Below are 18,052 nucleotides of genomic sequence, written 5' to 3' on the forward strand. Positions count from 1 at the left end.
AACTATTTATATAGCAAGTTTTAACATTGTTGGCACAGGGAAAACCAAGTGTGCACGATATAGGTAAAAGTATATCACTCCATCTCTGCATGTTCAATAAAAAAAATAATCTTTCACCCAAATCTTTGGTAACAACTTCATGTTCACAAGCTCTAGTAAATTTTTACTACCCACCTTATGATAGTAAAAACAGCTTGATCCCTACAAAAATAGTCTTTTTTTAAGTCTCACTGAACGGGCAGAAATAGGAGTAAACACAACAACCCTCAGGTACAGAACTAAATTGACCATATGAGTTTTTTTGAAAGAGAAAACTCAAACAGCTTAGTTTGAAATATCAGTTGTGTAAGACCAGAGGGTATGAATCATTTTAATCACCAGAGGATAACATCCAGTGACTTCCCAACGGCCTTGACACATCTAAGCTAAGATTATCTCCATCCCTCCTGTCAGCACATATAATGGGCCGGGGCAGTCCTAACCTACATACAGTGCTGCAGGATTTCCTCTAAATGTATTTTTAAAAGGAGTGACAGTGATTATGTCACTGAGTGCCTCTAACAAGCACAAACACATTTATGGTGGCCTTTAGGCAGATAACTACAGCAGACATGTAATTAGTGCTTTCAGGGAAAACTGAACACTTGACCTCAGTGAATCATCAGACAGGTTAGGAACTTCCTATTCTGGGACTAGATTATAAATGCCACATCAGACTCTTTGTTTTACATTGTTAATTACAATGTAATAATTCATGTCTTTACATCATCTTTAATTTAATACTGTTAAGTATAAAATGTATTGCTTCTCTACAAAGGGATACACTTCATATTGACTACACTAAATCCTAATTTTTCATTTTTTATGTTTCCGTTAAATCCTCTTGAATCCTCTCTGAATATGTCAAGTACATAATATCCAAACTTTGAAAGAATTGCTGTCAATCTTCTCCACAACACGTAAACTTCTGGCCAAAAGGTTTAGCTTCAAATGTCATAGTTACTTTAGTCTAGGATGAAGAGTGTTTAGATGTGTTTCATTTTAGTTAGCACTGTAGATGGGCACCAGCTTCCCTTAAACACTGCAAAGACTAGGGGGGTATAGACAATGGATGGATGAAGATAAGAAATTGTTAATAAGAACAGATCAGCTGATTTCTCTCTGTCATTCTGACTGAAATGCAAATGCAGAATAGTTGGCTTAAAGCAGAAGAAAGCTTGACCATGGTTACCTCTAAGGAAACCTACGCAGTCATCTTACATTATTTATGCATCTGTGGGACTTCACATATACTACCACAACACTTATCTCACATCCTCAAGAACTTTAGATTAGGGTCCAAATGCTGCAATATAAAGCTCAAGAGCTACCAAGAAAGTCATAAAGGTAGTAGGACCACCTCAGCTGGTGACCCTCTCACCACCAACTGCTATTCCCTCATGGTGACAATTTTATGGTAGTCTCAGTTCTATCATTCTGCCCCAGCACAGCTGTGGCTACAATGTGCTTTACCACCATTAGTGTGTGAATGTGTGTGTGAATGACTTAATGCAGAAAAAAGTGCTTTCACTCTTTTGATAATAGTGCTCCATAAGGAGGCGTGCAGGTGATGCAGTGGTTAGTGCTCACAACCCATGTACGGCCTTAGTCCTCGACGCGGCTGACCATGGTTCGAATCCGACCTTTGGTCCTTTGCTGCATGTCTCTCCCCCTCTCTTATACCCCTCTTCCTGTCAGCCTTCTATAAAAAAACAAGCCCTAAAAACTCCAAAAAGAAAAAAAGTGCTCCATAAGTACAGGCCTGGTGCATGATAGGTCAACAAAGCTTCTTCTCTCCAACAGAAATGAATAACATTCAGCTAGACGATTTAGGATAGGTGCAGAGGACTTGGGTAAAGTTTTTTTTTTTTCCAATAAGCCACCTTCAAAATGTATGGGACAGTAAACCATCAGGAGACAATTCATGTAAGGGTTTGCCTCTGATCCAAGGGATTAACCCTCACTCACAAATTTCACCCAAAACAACAGACCCATGATTAAAGACTTCGATGAATATTATCTGAGAAATATATATATATTTTTTATTATCTAAAGGAGCAGTTTGAAGATGCACAGCGTTTACTTTTTCGGCATAATGTTCAAGAACCATGTCAAAATAACAGGTAATAGCCAGAGCAATACTTGTTGAAAAAGTGAAAATAAACAGCAGAGGATCTAGGAGCTATGTTTATGTTGACATCACTAAGACAGATAATGGAAAAGGAAAATAAAATAAGTATGTCTAAGTCAAAAAATTTAAAAGGCAAACATTTTCCTGTAAAGATATCCCAATAATTATGGAGGATGCGTTACATAAACAATGCTGCTTGGACCCTTACTGATCCAAGACTTGGGAAGCTTGCAGACTATCTTCAGGTGTTTCTTGTAATGAGTGTATGAAGCAGCACAAAAGACAACCCTTTATGATCTTTGTATGAACTAATTGATTTGGACAGGTCTTCATTTCTAATCCCTTACCATATGACCCATAGCAGTCTGTATCTCATCCTCACTTTCAGAAGGGATTTGCTACAAGAAAGAGGCGAATAACTGCTCTGCTTCGATGGATCTTTATGCCTTTTTGATTGTTTTTATCTTTGGTGATTAGCTAAAAGCTGTTTAGTAAATGTGAACAAATATTTGTGGGTTCCAAACTCCAGAGAAGGAACATAAAAAAAAAACCAAAGTTACAAAGCTTAAGCTTGTTGTTTGTAATGTAAGAAATAATTTAGCTTTTGGGGGAGTAAGAGAAAATCTTCCCATCATGGGTCAGCGCTTGAGCGAGGAAAGTGACCCCGACAAGGAAATCGATGTGGCAGAGCTGCAGGAATGGTACAAGAAATTTGTTGTGGAATGTCCGAGTGGAACACTATTCATGCACGAGTTTAAGGGTTTTTTTGGGGTCACTGATAACAAGGAGGCTGCAGATTACATCGAGAACATGTTTCGAGCCTTCGACAAGAACGGAGTAAGTACATCAGGACTGGACTCTGGTGTTATCAGTTCTAATGTTGAAATTTGTCAGGCATAGATAGATTCAAAAGGAATTGCTGTTGAAGCAAGACACTGCATTTTAATGATATAAGCTCAAGTAGAGCTGAAAAGAGAAATTTCTCAAAAGTGAGCACGTTTTTGATTTGTACTTTTAATTATTCAATTTTCTTCTTAGTAAATGTGTAAAGTTTTTCTTTTTGATATCTTATTTCTTCAGATTTCTTAAAGCATTCTGAATAAGCGTATATTGTTTGATATTTTTTTTGCTTTTTTATTTTTGTTGCCTGATTGTAATTTCTTCTCAAGTATTCTGATTTTTTAACATTTGAACTCTCTATTTTCACAGGACAACACCATAGATTTTCTTGAGTATGTAGCAGCTTTGAACTTAGTTCTCAGAGGGAAGCTGGAACACAAGCTTAAATGGACATTCAAAATGTACGATAAAGATGGGAGTGGATGCATTGACAAAACAGAACTTCTTGAAATTGTTGAGGTAATGTTTCCATTAAATCACATAAAAATTTAAATTAGTGTCGATCCGCTGGGGATTGCAACCCTTGCTTTTAGAAAATAAAATCATTGTTAATCATTGCAACACCCTTTGTTGTCACTTACAGTCTATTTATCGGCTAAAGAAAGCCTGCCATGGAGAGCTGGATGAAGAATGTAATCTGCTTACACCAGACCAGGTTGTTGACCGTATATTTGAGCTGGTCGATGAAAATGGAGATGGTGAGAGTTTTTTTCTTTTTTTATGTGTCATTTAAGAGTGTCTGTTTGCTTGCTTTAGCATCAAGTTTAAGTTCTTATATAAGGTTTTGCTTTTGCTTATCGCTGGTTTAAACATTTTTAATGCCTCTTATTTTGTCACCAAGGTGAGCTCTCTCTGGATGAGTTTATTGATGGAGCACGCAGGGATAAATGGGTGATGAAGATGCTGCAGATGGATGTGAACCCTGGCGACTGGATCAATGAGCGAAGACGCAGTGCTAACTTCTAAGGCTGGAAATCCTAATGAACTCATACATAACCACAAAGATTTTGTATATAAATGTTTATAAAAGACATAAATAAATGATGTCCAGAAGTTAGACATATATGTTCTTGTTGCTTATAAAGCATTTAGTTACAGATTCAATGAAACAGTGACACACTGAAGAACAGTGTAAATAATTACTGCCTATCTTATTATAGGTTTGTTTTACAGTCATGAACACATACTCTATGTTCTGTTGATTGTGTCATGAATCAAGAATAAATGTTGTTCAATAAAAAAGTTTAAAGATGACTTTTTTCTTACTTGTGGGTATTTATTCATGAAAAATATTCCTGTTTGAAATTAAGCTCAGTAGAATATTGTTTTTTTTTTTTTTTCTTGTGAAGCCAAGAGAACAAAACTAAGTGATTCAGCTGGCAAATGGCCCACCAAGAACTGATAATAAGCTGCAGCCGAGGAGTTTCCCTCTAAAAATGATGGAGAAGTAAATGTTGGCATCATATTTAGGGACAAGCTGTCAGAACAATCTATGATTTAAAGGGGATTACATAAACAAACAAAAGGGAAACTACAAGATAAACCAGCTGAAACTGGCCAGGAAATATTGCTAATCTGTTGGCTTATACGCAGAGTTGCCCCAGCCTGTGCAATCACTGGATATTGTGACTGCAAACAAAACCTGTATTAGCCAGGAATGTTCCAGGGCATGCATAAATGAGGGGGCAGGTGGAAATGTGAAGAGAGCATCATTTGTGCACAGATTACTACAGCATATTCATATTGTTGTTTCTTCTTTGGAACACACTGGAAAAAATTGCTTTGTTAAAATTTGGGTTGTTGCACTTTACAAAATTTGGCAGGTTTTTAAAAAGTATTCATATAAAGGCTCTATCAAAATACAGAAGAAACAAACAAAAAAAAAAATCCATAACACTGAAATAATGGACTTCAAACCTTTGTGGAGTAATGTAATACAGGAATCTAAGGGAAGTTTACACTTTTAAAGAACATGGAACCACAAAGACATATAAGTCTGGTTGTGTTCCAAGTGTTTTTTTTTGCAGACACAATTTAAAGTGTTGCTGGTCAGAATGAGCACCGACATATTTGGTGGATATGCTTAGGCATGAAAAAAAGGGACCTTATGCAAAGTGTAGTTATGAAATTAAAATAAAGGGATATAATCTCTCTTTTTTAGCATCATTAGGCAAAACTGGCAAATTATGTACTCATATCCATAATAATAAATGGGAAATCTCAATAAAACTGAGAAAACAGCTAATTTTAAAAGTTTTCTGGCAAAGTGGAAGCATTACCAATTTTAATATGAATAACCAAACTACATGTAGCCCAGTATAAGGTCTACCCTTAATGATTTGAATAGGTCAGGTTAACAATTGGTCTGTTATTACACTAATGAAGTAGAATAAGCAGGGAAGTAATCTTTTCCTACTTTTTGTATTCTGCTGTATTATCAAAGAAAATTATTTTTTTTAATAGTTGATAAGCATATATTTATTTTTTTATAGTTGATAATCAGCAGAATGTTTCCTTTTAGCTGTTGAAGTATAAATTCTTCCATGAGCAGACCTCCATGACTAAAGGGAAATTTTCCACCACAGAACAAAATTGTTAGTTGGATGCTATAATTATTATATTCTGTGTATGTTGGTTTCATATTTGGGCTACATGACATCCTCCTGCAAAATCTTTATGATCAGGAATATTTTTCTCGTTTTTGGCTTTTTACATCAGTTAGTGTTCTTTCTACTTTGTTTTTTTTTCTCTCATTCTCTCTCTAGCTGGTCAAGCCTTTTTTTCCATTGACTTTATGAGTACAAAACACGTAGGTTATACAATATACAGTTTTGCATGGATTGAGTCTGAATAAAGTAGATGTTTTCACCAGTGTTTTCCTTTAAAATGCTTCCCTCCTGGACCTTTTGTTTAAAGCTACAGTGTGTAATAATTACAGGGATATACAGTCAGAAATGTAATATATTATACATAACTATGTTATTTATCATCATCTACGAGCTCAGCCTCTTAACCTTAATATTTGCGTTGCCTTAGAAGTCGTTATTTATAATTACATAGGAGCGGGTCTCGCAGCCATGGAGGCAGACATCTTTGCGCTACGGCGGCGCAGAGCCAACAAACTAGCGATTGCGAGATCGCCCATTACGCTCGAAAGTAACTACGGCAAGTTGAGAGAGATGAACTGAGACGGTACTGAACACACAGACTAATGAAATACTATCTGTAAAATTATCTATGTAAACAAACCTCATCACTTGAGAAGGTAGGTGATGTGGACGTCGTGGAAGACATTTTGTCCCGTAACGCTCGCCGTACTGTTGGGGGGGAGAAGCGGTGGGGGGGAGATGTTCATGTTGCTGCAGTCTGCAGTCTGGACGTTAGATGTCGCTGAAAATTACACACTGTAGCTTAAAAAAACAAAAAAAACAATAGGCCGGAAGGCAAGTAGTGTTTTTATCATGTTGCAATAGATATAGTATCTATGTTGCAAAATGCACAATCATAGATGATGGTGCATCATCTACGGCTCATTTTTTCTTTTCAAAGGAGCCCGACAGCATAACTGAGCCACTACCATGCTTCACTGTTGTCTGCCTTGTGTGCTGCATTCTTCTTCCTCCAGAGAAATTGCTGATATAACTGTTAACTTTATGTTATCTCACCACAACACAGAATCCCATTACCTCATTTAGTGAGTACATTTGGGGCAAATCTATCTTGTATTTAGGGTTGGCAATGGAGTACAAACATTGAGGTCTTCAGTTCATACCATGTGGCTTATTGTGGTAAATGAAACTTGAGAGGCTGTTTTCACCAAGTTTTGCTGAAGGTCTTCTTCAGTCACTGGCAGGATTTGACCACCTGCCTCCTTCAAACTTACAAAACGTGCAAAAAATACAAAGCATTTCAACTATATCTTTAATATTTTTAGGGATTTATTTGTTTTGAACACATTTCTAAAATGCAATAAAGCATTAATGGCAATAGTTCAGATAATTTAGATGTTCTTACTTTACCAGCTGATGCAGCAAATCGAATAACTGTCTGGTTGCATGATCAGGTCACACTTAACCCCTGATTTAAACTGTTCTTGTCTAACTAATTTATTGCTCCTTAATAATTGTGTTAACCCGGTTTGCATTGGGAGCAAATACGTTTAGGCACAACCAAGGTCAGTACTTTCAATGCGCCCATTGAAGTCAACATCTAAGCGTCACAGCTGTAGCTGAAATCAAACTCCGCCTACAGAGTAGCGCCGCTTTCTTCCCCGGCGTGAAATTGGGGCGAACCCATCTCCATTCTCATCAGGTGTTGCTATTCTCGCGAGATTCTCGATGTTTTAGCTTTGGTCCTGCCGAAAGAAATTGAAAGCAAATTGTGTGTTAGATACTAAAAAACGTGGCCTGCCTCAAACGTCTTTTTATTTTAACTTTAAAGTTCCGGGTCGAGCTATCAAAGCAGTGTTCATCTCGGAAGCAGATGCAAACAATCCTGCGTGGTTTAGCGTGTTCGTTTAGACAGACGGGTTCACAGGTTTTAACACCGAATCAAGCCACCAAACAGGATCTTATTTCATGGTTGCAAATGTCGTCTGAAAGTCAGGCCCTATGCTCAACTAGAAAAGTAGAGGTAATGTTTAAAATTACACAGTTTCCTATTATAGCTGTTGTTGCTGCTCTGACATTTTAACTCTGGTGAAATGCTGCCCCCTGGTGGCTAGCTATCAGAAGGCAGCTGTGAACTGAAGTATGTCACCGGGGATCTGTTCTCCTGCCCACCGGATGAAGCTCTGGCCCACTGCATCAGTGAGGATATCCGCATGGGGGCGGGGATAGCAGTGATGTTTAAGAAGAAGTTCAAAGGAGTGGAAAGGTTAAAAGAGCAGAGTAAGTCCGACCAGCTATATAAAAAGCCATGAGGTGATATTTATTCTCCTGTGATGGAAGTTATTATGTCTGATATAAAACGTGCTTTTGTCAGATTTTCCATTTTAGCATGAATTTTAATGTTGTTCTGAATGGAAATAATAAGGTATAAAGGATATATGAGGAACTATCCTTGAGGCGCCCATCATATTTGTTCGTACATTTTTCAAAGTCAAAGTCAAAAAGCCTTTATTGTCATTATATACTGTGACAGATACAATGAGATTTGGGACTTCCATAACAGCTACCGTGAAAAAAAAAAAAAAAAAAAAAAATATATAAAAAATATATAGATATATTAAAAGGAAAGGAAATGTAAACAGTTACGAAAAATATATATAAATATATTAAAAGGAAATGTAAACAGTGAAAAGGAAATGTAAACTGTGAAAAGGAAATGTAAACAGTACTGGCACAGATTGTGGGGGGGGGGATAGTGCAAAACAGGTGTAAAGTGACCGACAGTGCAGGTTGGAGTTGAGGGGGGGCAATGGCTTGGGGAATAATGCAAACCAGGTGAAAAGTGTCCGTCAGTGCAGGTCGGAGTTGAGGGCGGCAATGGCTTGGGGGAAGAAACTGTTCTTGAGTCTGTTTGTCCTGATCCTCATTTGCCTGTAGCGCCTTCCAGAGGGCAACAGGTCAAACAGGGTGGAGCCAGGGTGGGAGCTGTCCTTGGAGATGGCCCTGGCTCTGCTGAGGCACCGGGTGGAGTAAATGTCTGCCAGGGAGGGGAGAGGGCGACCGATAATCCTCTGCGCTGCCTTTATCACCCTCTGCAGCCTCTCCCTGTCGGCAGCGGTGGAGCTGCCGAACCATACTATGATGCAGTAGGTCAGCAAGCTCTCGATGGAGGAGCAGTAGAAGGCCAGCAACAGATCAGAGTTGAGGTTATACCTTCTGAGGATTCTCAGGAAGTGTAACCTTTGCCGGGCCTTCTTGATGATGGTGGTGATGTTCTCTGACCAGGTGATGCGGTCAGAGATGTGGACGCCGAGGTATTTGACGCTGTGAACCCTCTCCACCTGCTCGCCGTTGATGAAGAGGGGAGCTGGCTCAGGGCTGTGCCTCCTGAAGTCTATGATGAGCTCGTTGGTTTTCTTGGTGTCCAGAGTCAGATTGTTCTCTGGGCACCAATCAGCCAGCTTCAGGACCTCCTCTCTGTAGGCGGCCTCGTCGCCCCTGGAGATGAGACCGACCACAGCGGTATCGTCGGCGTACTTGATGATCCGGTTGTGGTTGTGGATCGGTCTGCAATCGTGGGTGTAGAGGCAGAAGAGGAGGGGGCTCAGCACACAGCCCTGTGGGGAGCCGATGCTCAGCGTGCGGGTGGAGGAGAGGTGGGGGCCAACTCTCACAGCCTGGGGTCGGTCGGTCAGGAAGTTGTTAATCCAGGCACATGTGAGAGGGGGGAGTCCAAGGGAGCCCAGTTTGATGATGAGTCTGTCCGGGAGAATGGTGTTAAAGGCCGAGCTGTAATCCACAAAGAGCATCCGGACGTAGCTCTGCTGCTGCTCCAGGTGGTTCACAGCAGAGTGGAGAGCCACGGCAACGGCGTCCTCTGTGGAACGGTTGGCCCGGTATGCAAACTGTTGGGGATCCAGGTGTGGGGGGAGACAGTCCTTGATGTGCCGAAGAACCAGCTTCTCAAAGCACTTCATGATTACCGGAGTGAGGGCCACTGGGCGGTAATCATTCAGGCTGGTAATGGCAGACTTCTTCGGCACCGGGATGATGGTGGAGGTTTTGAGGCGGGACGGAACGGTGGCTTGGGCCAAGGACAGGTTGAAGAGCCTGGTGTCTTTATTTAGGATAAAAAAAGACAAATGTCCCCTTAAACAATGGAGACACCAGATTAGGTTTTGTTTTAATTACTAAACATCAATATATATATATTTGTTTTGTGCTCTAACTTTGCTTTTGGTTTTATTCATAAGGGCTCACTTGTAACGCATACCTCTGCAGAAAACATCTGAGCCATATATGAAAACACTGCTTTTCAGGAGAAACTGGCAATGATAAAATACTTGATTGATTTCCAAAGAGGACAGAATGCAGTTGGACAGAATATTGAAGTTCTTTAGCAGTGATTTTGTTCCAACTCGTGTGAACATGATGAACTGGTCAATGTTTTCCAGTAAGATGGTTTCAAGGCTCAACCTTGTTTCCAGCAGAACTCTGAATACCAGTCAGCAGAAAAGCTTATGAGCCACATAACACTTTTCATGCTTCATATGACATTTAATCATTGTGTTTCCTGTTTTAGGACAGTCAGAATGACCTAAATTATATAATGCAAATTAGATCAAATGTGCTTTTTAAAAAAAAATCATTTTGTTTTGAAAGTCAGAGGATTACATAAACTTTACCTTTGAGATAATGTGGTAAAGCTCCGAACATATCCTGTCTTTGAAAGTTTGACTCACAGCTTTATTAGTTACCAATACTAAACTAGGGCTGGGTGATTAATTAATCTTATCTTTTAATCAGGTTTTATGTTTGAGGATCAAATTTTTTGAAAGCCTGTTTTTTATACCACTATTCTTGTTGGGCTTCAATAGCTCAGTGTTCATACATTTCTATTCATCTTTCTTTGTTTAGTAAACACTTAATTTCTTAGGGTTCAGGGTTTGTTAAATACATCAGCATGTTCTTGCTCCTCTTTTCTTTTTTAAACCCTTAATACTGCTTTTGATCTTTGACCACTCTTCATTATATTTTATTCCTGTTTCTCCATTTTTTTTTATATCCATCCTTCTTGTTTCTCAGCAAAAAGAGGATTTGTTTATTTAATAATGTTTGTGTCCTTTAACGTGTTTTGATATGAGGTACATAAAGCCTTCAACTAATTAGATCAGAAGCTTTTGCTTATCATCATCTGATTCATTCAGGTTTTCTTCTGATAAATTAAGTCTTTGTTTAGTGTGTTATATTTTTATTGTTTCTTGTGAAACTTGATTGTTTTCCAAACATGTTTATCACCTTGAATTTCATTGCCCTTTAAATTAGGGTCACCTCTCCAAGGGGATGATTGAAATCAAAGCTAGGTGTTTAAAGCATCATATGTAACTTTTCATTTTTATAATGAAATGTGAAAAAAAGATTAATTTGATTTGGTTGGATAGAATCCTGTTACTGTGTTTAAGGCAAGGCATCTAAAACCATCTTCCCTCCTTCCCTCCTTCCCTTGTTAAGATGCCGAGTGACAGTCCATATCATACTGATATGGACTTTCTGACCCCTCAAAGAAAAAGTCAGCTGTTATCTAAGACCATCCTGTAAAGCCAGATTACAGCATTTTTATGGTAGTGTAATTTAAACACTGTAATGACAAAAGCTCAATGGTTTCACTTTGGGGGAAATAAACATGTTTGCCCTGGTGAAAAAAAAAAATCCAATTGTTTGTTTCAATGCCCATAGTTTCATGGAGGAGAAGCAGCAACAAACCAGTTCAGTTACAAGTTTTGTTTGGGACGATTACAGAAAACGTTTGAGGAGCTTATAGACGGATATAACTCAAATGTAAGGATATTTGACCAAATATTTTAGGATGATAAAATAAAAAAAGGGAAAAACAAAACCTCTAAAAATATTTGTATCATTTTTGAATTTTAACTAAGAGGATTTGGAAATCTAAGACTATTTAAAGAGGGACAAATAGTTCTGATTAGTGATGGATTAATGAGGCATCTCGAAGTGTTTCAGCACATTGCCAAACTGTAAACTTACAGAATACTGACACCTGCTGGACATTTAAAGACACTACAGGCAGCTTATTCGACACTAAAATGAATTGATTTGATGATATAGTTCAATGATATAATTGAAGTTATTGTAGGTTATATTGTATTATTTCATATCTATGTTTAAATTGAAAATATCTTTGATATTTTTAGATGCAGCCTATAAATAATGCAAACATATATCATAACGTAATCATTTAGGGGAAAATGTGAATAAGAAGCTTGTGGACTAGGTTTTTAAATCAGAATTTTAAAATAATAAGTAAAGTAAAACAGTAAATAAATTAAAATCAAGTTGAAATTAACTTTAATTCAGATAAATTGAGTGATAACAGAGAGGAAAAGTAGGATACGAGAAATTAACGTTCTTATTTCTTTTAGGCTGAATTTTCATGATAAACCGCAAAAGATGAGACAATTTTTTTAGCAGATGCATCATGTTGACAGAAACGTTTTTAAACATAGTTTAGTGTGTCAGTCAGTTAGAAACAACTCCTGTATCGGTCACACTACTTTCTTAAATGACACCCGCACCGATACAGTGTTTTGCTCTATGGGCTCTACGTATGCACCGACGCATCTGTGTTGCTGGACCCATCACTAGTTCTCATCAATTAGTCTGGAGGAATTTTGTATTCTTTTAATACAGTTCATGCAAATGTCTTTTTTACAGTCGTCTAATCTTTGGTGTCTTTTTTTTTTCCATGTATCATAATAGAGAAGGTACCTGGACAGTGTGCAGTACTGGCTCACCATGGACGGTTCATCTACTATCTGGTAAATATTTCATGGCTAATCATTATGATACGATAAAAAATAATTCCAGTATTCAGTCATGAAACTTTGCCTTTTTTTTAACTCTACTGTAACTTTATCCTCTCAGATCACAAAGAAGAAAGCCAGCCAGAGACCCACGTATGAAAACCTGAGAAAAAGTCTGGAAGACATGAAGTCTCATTGCCTACAGAATAATGTCAAGAGAATATCAATGCCTCGGTTTGTAGTAACGTCTGTGGAAACTGTTGCATTATGTGCTGAATATATTCACTAATTCTTGTGTTTTTTCCGGGAATCATTAAGCTATATGTTTATCTTGTGTCTCCCTCTCAGTATTGGATGTGGCCTGGACCGACTGCAGTGGAAAAGGGTGTCAGAGATCCTGATACAGGTCTTTGAACACGCAGATATCTCCATCACAGTATACAGCCTGCCCAAGAAAGAAGAGACCGCAGTGATGGAGGAAAATATGCGTAGATAGTTTATGGTTTTGTTTATTATGTGTAATCTTCCCTGTATGCACTTTTCTGTATGACTCCCACAGTAGTGTAAAAGCTGTTATCTAAGGAGTAAATTCCAAGTGAAATAAATATTTTTCTTCCTTTTTGTAACAGCGTGACACAGAACTGCTCAGCAATGGTGTTAATGAAAAACCACACTCAGCAGTTTTCTGCTCTCTCACTACAGTGAGACTCCTCCTATTCAACAAATTAAGATTTTAAGGCATTTTTGATCAATTTTAGTGTTTGACTTTTAATTTTTACTTTAGAGGGATTCTAAAATATTTATTTAGTTTCATTGTTAACCCCACCCCTTATCGGAAAAGCATACTTTTTAAAAATGGGTTTTAAAACACTAGTTAAGAGGTTTTGGCTAAAGACTGTTTGCTTAAATACAAATTTAAGCATGTAGTAGAATAACATAGCAAATGACTTATATATTCCTTTTGTGGTTGCAGATTTTTTTTAAAGCCTTTAATTTAGTCAGATTGGACGTCGTTTACACTTTTGGTTTTAACTTTGAGATTTTCTATGATACAAAATATTGTGCATGTCCATTGCTTATGAAATCTCTACTTTTAAGTCAACCAGTGCCTTCATTCACCAAGCATCAACTAAACCATTGCTATAAGAGCAGCGTATAGTGAGGAACAACAAATGTAAATGAAAATTGTGACACTAATATTCTAAAACTTAATCAGTAAGCTTGCAGAATATAACTCAGTGATTATAATACTAAAGTAAAAATCAGACTAAAAATAAGCTTTTTGCTTAGAAGACTGTTTCTAGGAGAGCTAAATATTCTAGAGAGATTGTCAATGAAAGGGAATTTAGTGAATAAATGTTACTAGGAATAACAATGGCTTAATAAAACACATTTTAACTCTTAGAAAACAAGTGTTTAGGACCCCCTGTAATGTTTCTTCATATAAAATTGATTATATCTAATATCTCTGAAATGCAATAAAAAGTGTGTCATCACTTAATTTCTAAGGGTTCATGGTTTGTTAGATACATCAGCGTGTTCTTGCTCCTCTTTTCTTCTTTAAAACCTAAGTACTGCTTTTGATCTTTGACCACTCTTCATTATATTTTATTCCTGTTTCTCAATTTTTTACATCCATCCTTGTTTCTCAGCAGACAGAGGATTTCCTTTAACATCTTTTAATATGAGGTAAATAAAGCCTTCAATTTATTAGATCAGAAGCTTTTACTTATCATCTGATTAATTCAGACTTTCTTCTGATAAATTGAGTATGAGTTAGAAATGGCTGCAGTTTGATTAATCTAACATGGAACTCACTAGTAAACAAACACCTTTATTGATGGCCACATTACTGTATCATTCTAACTTTAATATATGCTTAATATTGTGTTTATGAACAACTTCAAATGCTACAGGAATCTAACCATCATTAACATCCGAAATCTTTTTTCTTCTTTTTTTTAGATTACAGAAGGTTTTGTACATCTGAAGATGCTTACTGTAGCAAGAGGTGGATAGTGGAGGTCCGTAAAGTAAAAATCTAGCCTGGTTGTCCTTCATCCTGTTCACTTGACTAAGTTATTGGTCCCTGTCTGTTGCTCCTGTTCCTTCACCTCTCATGGTGTCAACAGTAAGGACACCTTTATGGCTAGAAAAAGTAAATCTGGACTGCTTTACCAAATCTGAAGAGCCTCTAGCCTCTTAGATGTCATTATGCAACAGAAACGCACATTGATGATGTTAATAAAATAGGAAATACAGCCATCTGAAAAAGAAAAAAAAGGCAGATGCATAAATGTAGCTAACAACAGCTGAAGCTCTCCATTATTAAACTCAATACATATAAAGTTGTGTATTTTTCCATGTGTCATACAGAGTACACATAAAAAATATATGAAACTCTGTTTGGTGGGCTGTGTTTATACATCTTGTCATGCAAAGGATTGTGGGAATCCATATGGGTGCTAAGAGCCAGATAGTAACATTATTAGGTCTGTGTGCTAAATGAGTTGTTGATAGGAAGCATCCAACTTTCCTTACATACTTTCTTTTTGCCAGCACTATTTGGACAGCACTTATCATGGCAACTGATGAAACACTTTCCCTTTGTCTTAACTTTCCTGACCGGTTTGCTGTGTTTGGATTGAGCCTAGTGGATTTAAAAATGCAAAGGCTTGAAACTAATCTCTGTACAGGCTTTTCTTTCTAGGCCTAGATTGTCAACCTCCACTGTGATTTTTACTCCAACAATTTATTTATGTCCAGCTATGGTCAATCGCACCACAGTTAAACATCCATCCCTGCATTTAGTGTATATACTGCAGATATTTATTTTTTAAATAACCATCTGCAGTTCAGTCACTGAGGTCATTAAGTTTGTGAACAATGTGGCCCATAATCTAATAAACAAGGCAGCAAATGTACAGTTAATTTATTTTGGGATCAAAACAGTTAATCAGACAAATTGTATCACACTGCCAGGGATCACGCTATGGGTTTGTTCATCTAATTATTATCAGGCTAATGTCATCAAGATATTTGAAGAGGTCCCAATTGTTTCTGTTAAAGTATAAATGCCTATAGAGAAATCTGTCTCAGGACAATAACAAACCCCAAGCACACATGTAAGCGATCAGCATTCTTTTTTTAAGCCTTTCATAGGTGCCAAGGATTAGTCCTGGTAAACATGAGAGTATGGGCTGTTCTTAGAAACAGATGCTATACATTAAAATACTGTATTTATTGTTGTATTGTATAAGTTTAGTTTTAGATTAAATGTTTGCGATTGTAAGGAAAATGCAGACATTACTAAAATATCTTTTTGTCCGATTTTGTCTTTGACCCACTTTTGGTAGCTTAACTAATTAGATCTTTTCACATAAAGCTTTGCTTTGTATTCAGAATGTGCTCCCAATGCATCGTTAGAATTCATGGAAATAATGATAATAGTAATGACTACAAACAGGCTTTGATCTTTACTCATTTTTAAAAATGAGTAAAAGGCTATCATTGTGAACTCAACCATTGTGTATCAACCATTTGATATACAAACATGAAAGTTGGTATAGAACATCTTCAGACCCTTCTATCACTCCCATTGAAAGATTTTTCAATATCATCTATGGTTCAGCTGTTTAGCTGACTTGTTTGGGCACATGAAACAAGTCAGCTAAACAGCTGAAACATTGATTCTGAGAAAAGGCCTCAGATTGAAATCTTTCAAAACAAACCACATTTTTACATCATCAACGTGGCCATATAGTTTTTGGTAGAAACATGATAAACAGCCCTAAACGTTTGTTCCCCTATCAGTCATAAATTAAACGATGCAAGAATTATATGGATACCACTTATTATGCCAGAGTTATCGGCGTTTGTTTGTCACAACATCATACAAGCGATTAAGCCAAGATTGTAAGGGGAGACAGTGGCTGAACAACACGTTTTCAAATGGATGCCTTTCCCAAGCAATTTAATGTACAAACATGAAATTTGGTGGTGGACATCTTCAGACCCTTCTAGCACTCAAATTAAAGGCAGCTGGGTTGTATATATTGTACTATTATTCTTATGGTCCTGTGTTGCATTTCTAAACTTAAGAGTTAGTTTTTTTCTAATTTATAATCAGCCATGCTTCTGCCATTTGCTTCTCTCTGATTCCTCTATTTTCAGGAAGGCCATTAAGCTTTTCTTTCTGCTCATTCCTAACACTTTACCAAAGTTTTTCCTTCCAAGTTTAGCTTATTTCTGGATTAAATTTCTGTTGTTATTTTACATTACTTCACCTTCGCCTATATTTCCAACAGTGGCTTAATTCTGCTCTCTTTCTGGACAGGCATTAAGCTTTTCTGTTTGCTGCTAATTAATAACATGCCTGACATGTTTCTGCTGTTGGCTTCACCTTGCCTCTGCATTTACCTTTTCTTCTATTTAATATAATTTCTGCAACAGTTTAGCAGTTTAGCATTCTCATTGCTGTTTTGCAGGAATAGCAATTTTTCCAGTTATTATCATTATTATTATTATTGTTATTATTATTATAACACAAGATTAAATGGTTATTTATGATAAGATATACAATTTAATTACCTAATTAAGTGATTAAATTTAACAAAATACATACACACACACATATATATATATATATATATATATATATATATATATATATATATATATATATATATATAGTTATATTTAATAAAGGGTCATTATAGTGTCTGGCAATGGTTTAAGCTTGACAGGCTGAGATGTGGAAAAAACTGACACAAGGGACTGCTTGGGGCAAGTCACCATACAGGGTCTTATTTATATATTTATGATATTTATATAATTAAACAATGAAAAGCAATGAATGACATTTTTCTGTTTGAACTTTTAGTTCAAAGAATCATATTTCATGTTATTTACCTATTCTTCCCTCTGCCATAACAGTGTTGACTCAGTACACTCTGTACTCATCATATACAACTTGTGGTGTACTCAGATGGTCAGATGCAGATGGTCGATCTGTTGTATGTACCATTATTGATCCGCTCATGCATTGTTCTTGAGTGCAGCCTGGACACAATGGACCAGATGTAGTTTTTTAAAGAGGAAGAAGAGGAAACCTGACACCAGAGAATTAAACCCAAACATTTCTTTTCTCTGAGCAGAAAACCTTTGGACACATGAAAAAAACAGGGGAGACAAGATACATTAGGTTGCAAAATGTTTTTTTAATTTATTTTAGGTCACACTTGTACCAAAATTTCTTGTTGTTTGTAGTATATCAGAAGCCTTATAGCAGGAGAAATGCATTCTTACCAGGCTTAACTCCAACTCTCTTTTTAGGGCAGCTTCAATTATTTGTTAGTTTAAATCATTAACTGCTCTTTTTTCCTTGGGTGACTGGCCCCTGTTTCCCTCCTATATGTGACAGACAGGCTAGAAGACTTCAGCACTGCAGCCATCCCTTGCTTTCCTCCTCCTTCTCCCTTCCCATCCCCCTTCCTGCCTGGCAGTAAGACTCACACTGCAGCAGAGCCCCCTCGATGCGCTGCAGTTAGTGC

General features: G+C 37.1%; 3 protein-coding genes across 4 annotated transcripts in view; all 3 read left to right on the top strand.

Annotated features, from left to right (window-relative positions):
- The first annotated feature begins 2,544 nt into the window (after positions 1 to 2,544).
- Positions 2,545 to 4,324, top strand: guca1b (guanylate cyclase activator 1B). Its single transcript, XM_038282776.1, has 4 exons — positions 2,545 to 3,007; positions 3,380 to 3,529; positions 3,654 to 3,768; positions 3,912 to 4,324. The coding sequence occupies exons 1-4, from the start codon at positions 2,804 to 2,806 to the stop codon at positions 4,034 to 4,036; spliced, it is 594 nt and encodes a 197-aa protein (XP_038138704.1). The 5' UTR covers positions 2,545 to 2,803; the 3' UTR covers positions 4,037 to 4,324.
- Positions 4,325 to 7,364: 3,040 nt separating this feature from the next.
- On the top strand, positions 7,365 to 15,185 carry oard1 (O-acyl-ADP-ribose deacylase 1). Of its 2 annotated transcripts, XR_005280625.1 has the most exons (6): positions 7,365 to 7,702; positions 7,794 to 7,959; positions 12,457 to 12,515; positions 12,622 to 12,734; positions 12,849 to 14,189; positions 14,466 to 15,185. XR_005280625.1 is itself a non-coding variant. In XM_038282677.1 (5 exons), exons 1-5 carry the CDS (start codon positions 7,553 to 7,555, stop codon positions 12,994 to 12,996), a joined length of 636 nt encoding a protein of 211 aa, XP_038138605.1. In that variant the 5' UTR covers positions 7,365 to 7,552; the 3' UTR covers positions 12,997 to 15,185. The 2 variants fall into 2 exon arrangements, 1 of the variants encoding a protein (XP_038138605.1); XM_038282677.1 differs by having other exon boundaries at positions 12,849 to 15,185.
- Positions 14,487 to 18,052, top strand: part of LOC119781997 (synaptotagmin-2-like) — a 97,707-nt gene continuing 94,141 nt past the window's right edge. Inside the window, exon 1 of the mRNA XM_038282673.1 lies at positions 14,487 to 14,524. The gene's annotated coding sequence lies outside the window, so the exon portion shown is untranslated. The remainder of the gene's footprint in view (positions 14,525 to 18,052) is intronic.

Source organism: Cyprinodon tularosa, unplaced genomic scaffold (genome assembly GCF_016077235.1).
Source record: "Cyprinodon tularosa strain WSP-4 unplaced genomic scaffold, ASM1607723v1 ctg187, whole genome shotgun sequence".
NCBI classification, from domain to species: domain Eukaryota; kingdom Metazoa; phylum Chordata; class Actinopteri; order Cyprinodontiformes; family Cyprinodontidae; genus Cyprinodon; species Cyprinodon tularosa.

Coding starts and splice junctions, on each gene's coding strand:
- guca1b (XM_038282776.1), top strand. CDS start 2,804: ATGGGTCAGCGCTTGAGCGAGGAAAGTGACCCCGACAAGGAAATCGAT. Junction 3,008..3,379: donor GAGCCTTCGACAAGAACGGA/GTAAGTACATCA, acceptor CTATTTTCACAG/GACAACACCATAGATTTTCT. Junction 3,530..3,653: donor AACTTCTTGAAATTGTTGAG/GTAATGTTTCCA, acceptor TGTCACTTACAG/TCTATTTATCGGCTAAAGAA.
- oard1 (XM_038282677.1), top strand. CDS start 7,553: ATGCAAACAATCCTGCGTGGTTTAGCGTGTTCGTTTAGACAGACGGGT. Junction 12,516..12,621: donor GACGGTTCATCTACTATCTG/GTAAATATTTCA, acceptor TTATCCTCTCAG/ATCACAAAGAAGAAAGCCAG. Junction 12,735..12,848: donor AAGAGAATATCAATGCCTCG/GTTTGTAGTAAC, acceptor TCTCCCTCTCAG/TATTGGATGTGGCCTGGACC.